Genomic DNA, 14,472 nt, shown 5'->3' with positions numbered 1-14,472 from the left:
GTACTTCGATGTTAGCATTAGGGAAGCCGAGCTTGTACCTGCTCGCAATCCGGATTACGGTTTCACGGTACGACAAGATCGTGGAACGGTGATTCGGGTCTGACTAGGAACGGCGCGTTTCACTTAATTGGTCGGTTTGACCCCGAGCACCTATCACTTAGCGATGGACCAGTGATTTCAATCGTGTTAGAGTGAACCCGATAACATGATCCCTATAAATTATCTGATTAAAATCCTTTTCATCTGAAGGTACGCAAGAAGAAGTCTTAATGATCTCTTTGAACCATGTTACTCGAGGAACAAAATTTCAATCGATTTATTAACAATAGAGTAATTTAAGGTGATTAGGTTAAATGATTCACTTTCTATAATATATGAAAAAAGAAAAAAATCTGAAGTTGAAAATTGTTGAAAGTTTCAAAGATTTTGAAAGCATTGAAAATTTTGATCAAGAATGGTTGAAAGCTTACTGAAAATTAATTGTTCGTGTCCTTATTAATTAGAGATTCGTTAGAAAAGCACGGAAACAATTCAAAGTTCCATCTTCGTCGATCGAGTTGCTTGAAAATTTGCAAGAGGTAGAATTGAATGGCCATCGCTATCGATCAGGCTCGGTATCAGAACCGATCGATTCTTCTGGCAATTGGCGAATCGTGCTGAGCGGTTTTGCCGCTTGGATCGCTTGCCATCGGTGATGTCAATAGCAGCAGAAAGTCGGGAGAATTGTCGTGACGATGCTTTCGAAGGAGCACTCGAGAGGAACGATTCTGTTTCCTAGATTCCTAATCAAGCTTAGGTCTCTCACTGAGCATTTGGTTTTGAACTACATTCGACGATACCCCCTTTAGTAACGAAAAAGTTCAATTGCAAATGCAACGATTAATCGGTATTATGTACTTAATTCGAACGTAATCAAAATTCTCCGTGAAAGGGTATCCTTTTATCACCGATTAAATCGACCTGAAAGCCGTCGAGCGATAAGCGTATTACGTTGCTCATAATCTGAGAAGAGCATTCGTTCGCGCAACGTCGTAAAATCGAAGGTTTCCAATGGACGTTAAAAGCTTTAATCCCGGCATCCTTTCGCGAAGTAAGGCGAAAGCTGGTGACGATTTCGCTTATTGCAAGTAGGTACGAGAAATAAAAAGCTCGTGATTATACATCGTAACGATCGCTCGTTATCTTGAAATCCGTTTTACGAACAACAGGTCCGTTTCAAAATCTCCGTCGTTCCTCCGGATTGCATTCGAATATACGCTCAGATTCTGTGCACTCGACACTTATCGCTTGTAATAAACGCTTTTCGAAGGAAAAAATGATTTCTTGGACGAATTCAGTCGGAAAATGTCGAAGGAACATTTTTGTTGCTGCTTGGGGTTAGCCGTCGCGTGTTCAAGACTAATTTATTTTTACGACTTCCTTGTAAAGTGTAATTAAAACTGCTGTTTCAGTAAAGCAATTTATTTATTTTGCTGGGTAAACTCGTTGAAGCACGGTCCAAGTTGGTTTAACGATACTCTTTGAGAGTAGGTGATGGCTTTTAACACTTTTGAGCAAACGGCCCTTTAAAAATGTTTGAGCATACTAGGAAAGAAACTTACAAACGTTCCCTCGAAATTCAGTTAAAAGGTCTCCCTCATTCGGTAGACCATTGCTTACCGATAAACGTTTGAAAGCAGGTATTTTCAAGCAACGTAAATCGAACTTAAATGTTCAATGTCTCCTGAGTATCGATGAAACAATTTTCAAAGTATCAACCATCGGAGAAGTGGTAGAGCGTAGCAGGGAGCAAAATCGAGTATTCAGAACTGGAAGCAAAGTAAAAACGTACTCGATTGAAGCTGTCGCTAGTAATTCTAGCGGAACGAGGAAAGTTCAGTCACGGTTCTCGAACAAGCCTCCTCGATATCCACGAGCAGGACGTGCGTTTCGACTCGACTGTGACTCGTAAATCAATCGTTTCTTCGTTGAATTATTCCCTATGGAACGTGCAAGCACAAGAGTAGTTCACTCCATTTACACCTACGGCAAACAGTCGTTAACCTCTCGGGATTCCTTCGAACAGCGTTCAACGAACAAAGCGCCCAGACCAATTGTGTACCATTTCTCACTTTTATATGAAACGAATAACGAGGCAAGTAGAGGGGGATGCAAAAAATAAAAAACAGGACTACGTACTCGCGTCTAGTGACGTTAACATGTGTATGTATATTGTACGATCGTAACGATCATGGATAATATTGTATATGTATATCGTCACGGTGTCATTCTGTCTAACACGTTCTTAGCCGTCTTTCGTGGTCCTCTACCAGGCTACGATTGTTCCTGTTCTGATTCTGCTTCCTTTCTAAACCTGTCTATCAACGGAATTAGGCTTCTAAATCAGTGTTAGGATTATCCTTCCTGTTAATTACAAACCGAATATTTTCGCCAGTAGACGGATTCAGAACGATTAAGCCCGAAGAAGCAAGGATCCCGTGAACAATTTGTACAGCCTTGTAGGGGACTCGCACTTTACACCTGGGATCATCTTCGAACTTTAAATCGGTGTCACGTGGCGTTGTTATACAGACACTTTGCGATGTTCTGTCAAACACGAACCTCCCAAAGGATCGATGAACTACAGAAATCGTGTCCGAGGGTGGGTTTGGGTTCGTTAAACGAGGATAGGTCAAATGTAACAGTAAGAGTCGATAAAATCTTTGTTAAAGTAATTTATTTAGCAATATTGAAAATGAGTACATTCTCCTTAGATGCGAACGTAAAACTAATTTTAAATGAATTTATTACGATTATTCGTTACATCAGTTATTCAATTTAACAATTTTATTAAAAAAATTTCCATCTACATTTGAGCGAACCTTGTATCAGCATTCCGTCCCATGAGATACTGGAACGAAGAGTTTTCAATGTCCGGAACGAACACGGTCCAATCAAGATGACACAAAAATTGATCGTGCAGCATCCCGACGAGAGAAGGGCGTGTGTTCAGAGCCCGACTGCTATCGATCGATCGTTGATGCACGAAACTCACCTAGAGTTCGTGCAATCTGCAGCCCTGTAGCGGTAACAATGAATCGTTTCAGGTTTCCGGAAGCAAAGCTTTACGAGCGCGATAGAAACGTGCGCTTTAACCGCACGAACGGGTCCCTCACGTTTGAACCTCGAGCAACAACGGATCAAACCGCTCGTTACTAGCCTTGAGACTTGCTTTTGCCATGAAAACACGGTTGCTACCTTAATGGATGCATTCGAGCAAGGCATAAAGCAGTCACCGTGTTCGTTTCCGACTTGAAGCTTACGAGACGAACCTTGACCTCCGCGGATGTTGTTTCACGCTCACGCGACCATTTTCACGCATTATATGCAAACAAGCGCGCACATACACACACACAAACACACACACACACACACACAGACACGCAGCAAAGATACATATATGCAACACGTATTATAACGGTACTATAGCCTACGCGGTAGTTTTGTGTCAATTAATAACGTAACGAAACCGTTTAGCCGTGTTTTCTCGAGGGGACGGAGCGAAGAGTTATAAACGTTAGGGTAAGAAGCTTTCGTGTGATAATTGAAGCAAACGTACGTGTGCGTCGAGGTTTTTCCTCGAAGGGAAAACGCGTCAGTAGTTAGAAGCGATGATGAAAAGAAAAAAAAAAAGAAACAAGAAACAAGATGAGTGAGAATTAATGGGTGGCGTCGTTGCGACAAACGACGCCGACCGTGAAAAGTTAAGAGGTTGTGTCCAGTTGCTTTTTGGGGAATGGAGTGTGTAGGTGTGTGTTTTAGCAACATCGTTACGCGTCAGCCATTCAGAACATGATACATCCCAGGGTTGAAATTGGATCCCATCTTTTTTCTTCTTTTCTCCACTTCAATGAGCCGAGAGGAAACATAATTAAGGTGGAACCAGGTGGCACGCTGGTAATACGAGTACTCGTCAAGAGAAAATTACTCGACTAGGTGTGACTTTGATGCGAGCTAGACTAAATGAATTGTCTCTTGAGATTTCGAGCAATCGTGGAGGAAAAAAGTTTCACGCTCATCGTGCCCGTATAATATGATCGTTATTATGATCGTGAGATGATGGTTTTGTTAAGCTATGGAAATTTCATCAATGTCATGTTCGTTGGAAGCGACAATTTAATCAAATTCCTTTGCTTTTTCTTTGAAAACGTTGCATCGGTTTAATTTCAATGTTCAAACTCACGCCTTTCGAAACATCCGCCTGGTTCCCGTAATCGTGTACTGTTCGCGTTACTAGCAGAGAAATAACGTGTTTAACTTGCAGTATTTATTACCGGGAAACGCGTTTCCATGCAATCCACGAAGAGCAGAATTATTGCATACCAAGACTTGCATCATGCAGGGGGAAGTATCAAGCTTCGAAGTTCCATTATCCCGAGGGAGATGAGAATCGAGCGAATCTCTCCCACGAGACAGTATTAACCTTCCGTGGTTCACCTGTTCCCTGTATTAGGTTTAATTTATGTTTAAACAGCGCACAAACTATTACAAAAAGTGTTTAGATTATACTTTGCGTGTCACGATGGCATTACATTAATTAGCTTCTCAATGAACGTTCATCAGTCAATATAACCCATGCCTTTGTAAAACGTCCTGAGATTTGAGCTTGCCGGAATTGCAATTATTCCCGTGTGATTATCAAAGGTCTGATAACATAATATTGCATAGACGAGGAATGTATCGTGCTCGTATTCATCAAAACGGTAATTTTGGCAAGATATCAGTATGTTCTTCTACGAAAAAGGGAACGTAATATTCATACGGAAGCTTTAAATGACTTCGCATGGAACGTTCGCATCGTAAAAGTTAAGAAATTTCAAGCAGAACGCAGGAGAGTAATGGTACTTTTTAAACGAATGAATTTTTTACCATCAACACGAGCAACTTTTGTATAACGAAAAACTGATATATTGAAATTTTTCTACGCGTATATTTGTAGCAAACTGAAACTTTTAGCGATCATTCAACGAGGAATGAGATACATACCCGTGACTTTTATACGGATGAATTTTTCGATTTTGCACCGCTGAACTTCCCGTTGGTCTTGTTAAGCCCTATTGAAGTCTTCTACATTTTATTATTGGAAAAATTTTCTATACGACCAAAGGAACGTTTTTTCCAAATCTTTGACTCTCTTGTTGCGACATCCTTTTTACCGGATATCGTTTTTCACAATCACCATCTTTGCTAACAATGTACACGTCTTTTTATACGAAAAAGTCGAATATTGAAACGGATACGTAATCATATAGAAGGTATCTCGAATATCTCTTCTCACAGAAACGTACCAGAATTTTATTAAAGATTCATCGTTCCTCGGATGTGGCTGACGACGTGACGCGTAACGATGATTCAAGAATGTAGTTCACACGACAGAAATTTCGAGCAACATTCTACACTTTACATTAACTGCTAGCAGGCTCCACTTGTTCAGCAACAATTTTTATAAGCGAATCTTCTTTATAGCTTCGAACGCTGCAATTCATCGAATTCTAAAACTATCCCACACTGGATAGAATTAAGCTTTATAGGGATAAGGTCTGATAAGGGAAGCGTAGGGGGACAAGAACAGGAAAGCAATGACACGGGACGAGATTTTAGCGGTGTACAATATTTCATCGATTTCATCCTTTAAAAATTACACGAACTCCAATCACACTAAATGATCGAAATCAATTCAATTCGAACCATTGATTTTCATACTTCGTTTACTAATCCACCACAAAGAGCCCTCTTTAATTAACCATGGAATAACATCCCTCCTTTAAATGCACAACATACAAATGCAACTTACGCGTCGTTACCCTAAACGTGCGTGAAAATCATAGAGGATTTAGTTGGAAACACAATGATCAAGTGGGATTCGCAGAAATATTGTATACGAGTAAAATTCGAGCCACGTTCAGCGTCATTTAACTGCGGAATAACGCGTTGTTGTTGAACGTTAACGAGCGTTCATAGGTGTGCACGAGGTGTACACACGTGTGCACGGGCGTAGTCCAAAGTTATCTTGTCAGCTGCATAAAACGGCTTATCACCGACGCATTCGGCGCGAATTTAACGAGCGGTTAAGCCGCATTTTATTCGCTGCGTGTTCGGACTGCGCACTCGAACGCTCGCGCGGATAAACCGCAGCGTGGAATGACAGGGACAGGGCTAGGGCGTGGGATAGAATTGTTCACTTTGTGGATCTGTAACTGATCGTTAGCACAATTAGCCACGCACACTGTTACTATCGTCGTTACACGCATACGACTCGACATATCTGGCACGCGTGTATCATGGAGGCCACGTTATCATGGGAACACGCGTACGCGTGCTTGTTATCGTTCACCTATTCTCCACTATGACTTCTTAATCCTCTTTCGTGCAATTCATGCATCACTGTTCTCTCTTTCTTCTTTTTTTTTTTTTTTTAATTTTATTTGGATATTTTGTATGCCTGGTGTGGAGAATTTCGTGTGTGCTACATTTAACTTCTTCCTTAACTTCTCTTCTTGTTTTCTTATTTTTGAATGTTTCTCTTTTTGTTTTATAGTCCTTGTTCAGCTATGTTTTCTTTACTTTTCCTGTTGTTTATTACTGTTCTACTTTATTTTAGTTCTTCTTGGTCACATTTTGCTTTATTTTCAAGAGGTTAACACTTCCCTCACATATCTAAGTTCTTTTTCTTCGCCCTCTTCCAAACTTCTTCTGCAACCTTTTATACCCTTCTCGTTATACGTTGTACTCTTGGTTTCTCTACATCCGTACCGTATTCTGGGTCACTTGTTCCTTTCTTCCGTTCATCCAATTCTCTCCTCCCGTTTCTTCCAACATCCTTCTCCATTCACCGAACATTTCATATTCAAGCCTGCCTGTCTCAATTCCTCTTTCACGTCTCGTTTACTCAGGACGTCTCTCATTTCTGCCTTGTAATTTATTCTACCTCAGGTATCTCATCCACCTCTATCCCGACGAGCTTCCATTTAAATCGGCTTCGCGAGCACAGACGTATCGGGTCGCGAATCGATCCGATTTCTTGTATGCATATCATTCTCGACGTATCAATCTACTCACATATCATCGAGCTGCGGGTTTTCAAAAACTGTGTATCTTGAAAATCTTCGCAGTGGAACTTTGACCATCCATCGTCGTCCATCGCTCAATCTCTTCTTAAAATAACCCTTTAAAGATTATGGAGCTCAGGTGAATGATAACAACTCGCGAAGCTTTATCACGAATGTCACCTCGTCGAGACACTGCGATGACAAAGATTTCTGAAACAAGAAAATACTTTGAATGATTCGAAAATTAAGAATTCTTGATAGCTTAAAAGTTAAAGAAAATTTCTTTTCTAGATTAATGTTGTAAAATAGGAAATGACACGATCGTACACTGGGTAATTAAAATTATAGCGTGATTGCATTGCGTTGTCTCGTCGAGATCGTCATATTTTATCTCACAATTTCATATCATCGATGTCGTTCGTCATTTTTTAAGCGTTCATTGTATCGTCGACAAACGGAGAAAGAAAACTCCGTGTTGGTCGAGTCATAAGCGATCTCATTAAGGCTTATCGATTTAGCGAGATTCTAGGCTGATCGGGTGTACGATAAGCGAGGAAAAGTAACGTTTCTTAAGGCCTAAGCAGTATAGATGAAAAGAAATTGGCAACTTGTTAGCGGTGTATAACTACACGGTATTTTCGTTGTTGATTAAACGCTTGTCAGAATTATACTCGCGAAGCGATGCTATTCCATGTAGGTTGTATACTTGTAGTAATTAATTCAGTTGTAACTTAACGCATGCCTTCGAGCGTGTCTTCGTTTCCTCCAAAATAATCTACTTTCGCAAAATTTCTCTATTTTATTTTAATGAACATTTCTAATAATTGAGGTTCAATCAATTTTACACACTGAAATAATTGATGTATTTTTGCTCTCTCTCGAGTTCGAACGTGATTTTCATTGGAAGTGACATTTTGTCAATTATCGATATTAAAGGACAAAGGGGGGCGCTCTTTGACAGGTAATAATAATTTGCCAATGTAACAGAATTTCCACGAAAATATGGAGCAGAGTTTTGAACCTACAGTAATATTCAATTGACACAATTAAAATATCAATTTCGAAATGAATTTTGATCGTTATACAATTAACCTGGAAGATATCAAAGCGTTAATTTAAATATTCTTTTTTACCTAAACATAAAAGATTATCGAATCTCTAAATCCAAGGAACAGTGATAATTCACATTCTATTTCTCCTAAGCTTTCGAACAACATTCTCGTTGGCATAATAAAAATAAATCTCCATAAAAAAGATTCAGGAGACACCCTCGAAGGCGCCCACTTCGTGGCTAAACGTGAACGGATACAAGCAAACAAATAAACGAAGAGGGGTAAAAAGAAGGTCGAAAGAATTCTCGTGCTCCAATATGTTGTCTAAGTAAGCTTCTCGGGTGAAAAAGGAATCCCCTTTTACGCAAGACTGTTCTCAATCTCGAACGAGCGAGAATTAGGAGAGGAACAGGTAAATAACTGAGAGGATAAGGGTCGAACAGAACGAAATGGCGTATTAAAAGGGACGAAGCAGATACCTGCGGCTCTAACTCTAAATACACTTATACTTGTTACGCTATCCATAAGTTTATATTGTATCTCTATCGTGACAAAATTTACGAGTATTGTACGTGATATTATATTTATACGGGCTGTTACACACTGTCTCCAATCTTCCATTCCTCCGTGCGACATCGGGCGAACGAGAGAGACAGAGAGAGAGAGAGAGAGAGAGAAAGAAAGAAAGAAAAAGAGAGAGAGAGAGAGAGAGTGAGAGAGAGAAAGAGAGTAGGCGCAGGCAAGTGCAAGCGCGAAGAAAAGAGAAAGAGAAATAGAGAAGGGAGAGCGAGAGGAAGAAACCAGAAGGGATGAAAGTGTAACAATTACCTTCCAATCAATTTCAATTAAATGGAACTTCTTTGACACGTTCACTGCCAAACTCGGGAAGCAAATCTCGGATAGTTGCTACCTGCCGCAACGTTTAAGAGTTCATAATCAAACACGCGATACTGCGTGAGCGGATATTTAGCGTTAATCAAGCACGTAATCGGATATTCAGCGTTAACGATTAATCACGAGATACCGTGAAGCGAGCATTTAGCGTTGCCACCCTAGCACGCGATATTGCGTGAGCAGACAACCTGTCTGCTCCCAGTATATATGGCAGAGAACGTGTTAAAAGAAGTGCTAGTAAAAAGAGGGTGCGAAAGAGCAACGAAGATGCAGGTTTTGATGAAGATATCAGAAACGAGTGTTGCCCGGAACGAGGATGAAGATCGGGCAGGAGTCGCTGTTTCCACTCTGGTACATTTAACTGGGGTGTTGGATAGCCGAGTATAATTCGCGTGCGGAAAAAGCAGTCGACGAACAATGGAGGAAGAATGGAAGGAGAGGTGACAAGGTTGGGAAGAAAACGGTCACGAGGAAGGAAGGTTTTAATCTGAGTCAACAGCTACGAAACGGCGGTCGAGACAGGAGAGACAGCGGTGAGAAAAGGAATAAAAAGGTAGGGGGAAGAAAGAAGTCGAAGAGAGGTAGACGGTTGAAAACAACGAGAATTTCTTCCCTTTCCTAGTCGTTGCCCAGAGCAATGTCGGGGAGAAAGATGGTCGCTGCAAGCCATCACCCTCTGCTCTTCCTCTCGAGTCCCTGATCTCTGCACTCGATTCTGTTTCATCGGAGCTTTTCTTACCCTTAAGTCGACGAAAAGAGACTGATTTGTGTACGGGACAAAGCATTGTGCGTGCGTGGCCATGGGAAACTCGAGGAAATTATTTGATTTCCTTTCGCCCAACTAAATCTGACGAACGATCATCGATAAAGAATCGATTTCCTCCTGCATTTCCGATGGCCACGCGTCTCCAAAGACTGTGTACAATATTTTTTCGTAAGCCTGCGCCGTATCGTTCGCGCGTTCTCCCTTTGGTTTTTTCGAACTGTTACTAGGCTTGTTTTTTAATAAACTTGTTTTTTTGTTTGTTAGAACGGCAGCGGACCTGGTGGCGAATCCGGCGGACGAGGCAACGGGTGAGTTCAATATTATAATTATTCATTCAAAGGTGTAACGAGTAATTTTAGATAAGAAAGTAATTTGTAGTGAAAGAAGATTTTTTTAAAGGGAACACATTTTTAATAATTTCTTCTCGTTCTCGTTTCACATTCCTTCAAAATATACTGATACAAGACCCGCGGAACTTTAATTTTCAGCAATTATCCCATGAAAAGCGTTCAATTCAACCTCGTCCAGTGTTTCGCAGAAATGGTATCTCGCTTTTCCCTCGATTCCAGAACAAAGCTGGGGAACAGAGCTTTGATCTCAATAGCAATTGACATAAAAACCAGTATCTTCGACGTGTTGCAGGCCTTTTGAAAGGGGTCAACGTTGAAAGTACCTTTTAATTCTTACGAGTTAGGTCCAACCCCATCGCGCATTTAACCTAATTTAACGAACCTCGTTCGATTTCTCTCTGTTAAATCAAATGTTGGAAATGAGAACCACGGCGATTCGTGTAATTCCTTTATCGTAAAACCTGATCGTGTCTTTGTTCAGCGTATAGTCGATCGCACGAAATTATTGATTAAACGCTCGATCGATTCATCGAAGGTACCTTCCAAGGACTCGGTTGTAAAATTTATCTCTAAGAATTTGCTGTAAAAATAAATTGGAGTGACCTAAATATATTCCAAATAAATGACCACTATCAGTCTGGATAATAGAGTACTCTCATCTGATTCGATAAAAAAAAATGAGGAGATTAAAAAGAGAAGATAATAATTGGATGAGACATTTCCGAGTGATGGATTACGTTACACCATACTTAACGGAGCTGTCCTTGTCAGACGTTAATTCGCAGATCTACGAAGCAGTTTGGTGTAATTAAACGTGAACCCAGCTGAAATTAGGTCATCGTTCAGCAGAAACGATAAACGATGCTATCGGTACACAACTTCTCGTGGTTTTTTAAGAGTCGTTTATTATATTAATTAATTCATTTCCTCATGCAAGGAAAGGATTAAATTCTGACGATAAGAGGTAGGACGTTTTTTTTGTCACGTAAATTTATTCTAATCTCGAGCAGTGATCAATAAGAGCTTTATAAGGATGATGAAAAGAAGGATATCGGTTAAGTGCGCGGTTTAAGGTTCCTTAAAACTTCCATTGGATCTTCAATGACGAACTTTCCAATTTAATTCGGAAGTTCGATTACTTTCAATCTAATATCGATTCAACCTCGGGCCTAACTCAGAAAAGATTTATCGAGATCAGATGCTTCCTGACACGCGATTGTGCCACGATCGAGGTCCTCATAAATTTAACAACGAACCAATTATTAACGGCTCCAATGTCTTATCAGTTTGATTACCTGATTACTTGGCTTATATAACGGAGGATCCTTTGAATATCATGGTTCGAGCATGAATGTTTGACGTATTTTCCCAGTGGGTATATTCTTAATGAATAATCTTCTCAAGAATATTAAATAGTTTCGTATATTTTGAGGGCATAGATGCAGGAATAAAGCATTATAAGAAGGTTGTAAAGAAAATTAACTACACGAGGATCATAAACGCTTTAGTGACCCTAAATTGCTTTATTGAGGGTAACGTCGTAATCTGAGATTTTTTAATGGCAGACTATCATGTTTTCCCAACCATTTATTTGACTAAGTGTTCTTTCCTCCTTGTATCAATATGTAAGGACTTTGAGAGGGTTCTTCGAAGGAAAATACTCTTGGTCTAGCCAAAAAGTAATAAATTTATTGCAGTGTTTTATTAACATAATTTATTCATTATTTTTTTACAGACATCTCGGGGACAATCCTTTCTACAGCAACATCGACAGCATGCCGGACATTCGACCGCGCCGAAAGTCGGTGCCATTGGTTTCCGAGCTGGTACGTAATCAATTAATTGTCCATTAATCTTAACGAACGGCAATGTTCTCGCGTCCACGCATACATAGATATATACGCGTATACAAAACGCGTGAATACGTACACGTATCTATGAATGTACGTTGTCTGGTCCGTTAATATTCGTGAAATTAAAAAAGCGCGACGATGCGCGACGGTGCCATTTTCACGGGTATTCGTCGTCGTCGCTCCTTTTTCCTGCATTATCCTCGTCGACGTCGTCGTTATGCTGTCGTTTTTATCATGGTCGTCGAATATTTTCGTGTACTTTGAAATGAAATATTGGATAATTTGGTTAATAAATATTTCCTTCCTTTTAAGTAACTATCCGATACGAATTTCTTTTTTAAATTAAAGCCTCTTAGCTTGAAAGCTTCTGTGTATCGATCGAGTGAAGCATTACATGTCGAGGAAATAATTTCGTAGATCACAGGCTGCGATACTCCATGAAAATGTTTTATGGAAAAGTTCATGGTTTAAAGAATCTGCATCGATCACTCCGATTGCCCGATGTGGATGAATCAAGCATTCTGAATATTTCAAATTTATCATCGAGCATCACTGTTCGATTTTTCAAGCATACACTGAACATTCCCGCTAATATACTGATAAAGTGTTTTTTGTGATAAATGGTATCAATTACTTAGTAGTCTTCGTTTTGAGAGTAGCAAGTAGTACAAGTAAATAAGAAAATCGACGACCACGACTGACGACACCTAAAGCTTCGTGTGTCCAGTGCTTTTTGTCCTGTCGACTCGTCGAAGTGTGCTGTTTCTCCTTCTTCCTCAATATATGCTATTCCGTTTGTGTCCTCGTGGCAAACAATAAAATGAAGAAGACTTGTGCTGTGCAAATTCTTTTCTGTTTCAATAATCTGCAAATTTTTAATTGACCCGATCGACTCTGTTCTCTCTAATCATTCATTATTTTTCATTGAAAAATATCCTGTTGTGTTCCGTGTATTTTTATTGAAAAAATGATACCGAATTCTTGTTGAACTGTGCATTCCTGTTCGAGTTCAATTTCAGCAAAACGATGACGTCGGAAATGCGAGGCTTTTCTGTCGCGAAATCGATATCTGTTGTGCCGCTCTTGTCACCTTCGAGAGACGTGAAACGATCGAATGGTACTTAGACATTTTGAGGGATAACGTAAATTTCAAGAAACATACATCTCTCGAGGGTAGTTCGGATCGAACGGAACTTCTCGTCGTGCAACCTGATTGCGTGTACTGCGTTTCGGTGTTGCGTCGTTTTTCGGTAACCCAAGATTCTTCCAGAGGGTCGTTACAGACGATTTCGCGATAAATTGCTCTCTATTTTCCCTTCGAAGTCAAATGGAACACGCAACTGACCGAATGGATTTTAAAGAATTAATGTGAAACTTCTACACATTTGTTATTTCAATTCCTGCTAAATGGGATATTTAATGAAATTTCATGTTCCATAGTGATTTATTAAAAATTATTGAAAATCGTCTGTTAACTGACCACCACTATTTGTACTAGTGCTTCGCAAAGTATGCTCGTTCAACGTTTCCAAATTTTTCGTCGTCGAACGTTGTATTTCCAATAGACCGGAAGTGCACTGCGCGATTTACCGTGAAATGCCGATGCAAAACAACTTGAGGGAATTAGAAACGTTTGTTACCATTGAATGGTCCTCGATCAAATTGGTTTTTGAATCGTTACAGCGATTCAATCTCGGACAATGCGTATTCCTGAAAAAAAGAAAACAATGGCGTCACTTTTTATTAAAACAATGAATCACGCGATGAAAGTCGCGATGAAAAAATCAAATGGCTTTGTGATGATCGATGTAACAAGGTGACCATTGAAAATGGAATGGGTTTTAAAAAGGTACATTTGTGGATTTGATACAGTGGAGGAGTCGTTGGAGAAGCATTTAAACGCGTTCCTCCGCTTTCATTGCTCGACGGCATTGTGCTGTAAAAACATTTGCGTCGCCATTTTACGGTCAAGACTTCGCGAGATGTGAAAATACCGAGTACTTCACCGGGAAACCACGGCTGCAGTTTCACGTGTCGCGAGAATTGAACTTTTACCGAATAGCCAATCGCGACGGGTCGAACGAACGTTTGAAGAGAAAATTTGAAATTCGAATGGGTGCTGTTGCCTCTAGCGAACTCATTGTCGGTTTCAGTCTAACGTCTGCTATATTTTGTCAAGAATGTGGAAGAAAATCTATATAATTTAATATCTTTTCCTTAACAAGCGTTCCTTGCGTCGATATTTGTTAGAAAATTGAATTTTTCATCAAATTGATAGAAAGCAAACGCAATTTTTCTAAAAATGAAACTTTCCTCGTGCAAGTTTTCTTTTACCCGGTACGTTTATACAAGAAATCACTCTCCTTCTTTAATACAAAATTACGTTCCACCCTGTGGACCTTTTCTTGGCAACAGAAATGACAAGCCCAGTGGAATTACGAGTGACTCAACAAATGTAAACATTCGCAA

At 39.9% G+C, this 14,472-nt stretch overlaps 1 protein-coding gene across 15 annotated transcripts in view; it reads left to right on the top strand.

Annotated features, from left to right (window-relative positions):
* The window catches only part of LOC114873991 (protein unc-13 homolog B), a 190,774-nt gene that overhangs the window by 131,888 nt on the left and 44,414 nt on the right, over positions 1–14,472 (top strand). For all 15 annotated transcript variants that reach the window (XM_046285431.1, XM_046285426.1, XM_046285429.1 and 12 more), the window contains 2 exons: positions 10,065–10,108; positions 11,886–11,976. In XM_046285431.1, the coding sequence (XP_046141387.1) occupies positions 10,065–10,108; positions 11,886–11,976 (135 nt within the window). The remainder of the gene's footprint in view (positions 1–10,064; positions 10,109–11,885; positions 11,977–14,472) is intronic.

The sequence above is a fragment of the Osmia bicornis genome, chromosome 4 (assembly GCF_907164935.1).
Source record: "Osmia bicornis bicornis chromosome 4, iOsmBic2.1, whole genome shotgun sequence".
In the NCBI taxonomy this organism is placed as follows: domain Eukaryota; kingdom Metazoa; phylum Arthropoda; class Insecta; order Hymenoptera; family Megachilidae; genus Osmia; species Osmia bicornis.
This window is presented reverse-complemented; position numbering and strand designations above follow the sequence as displayed.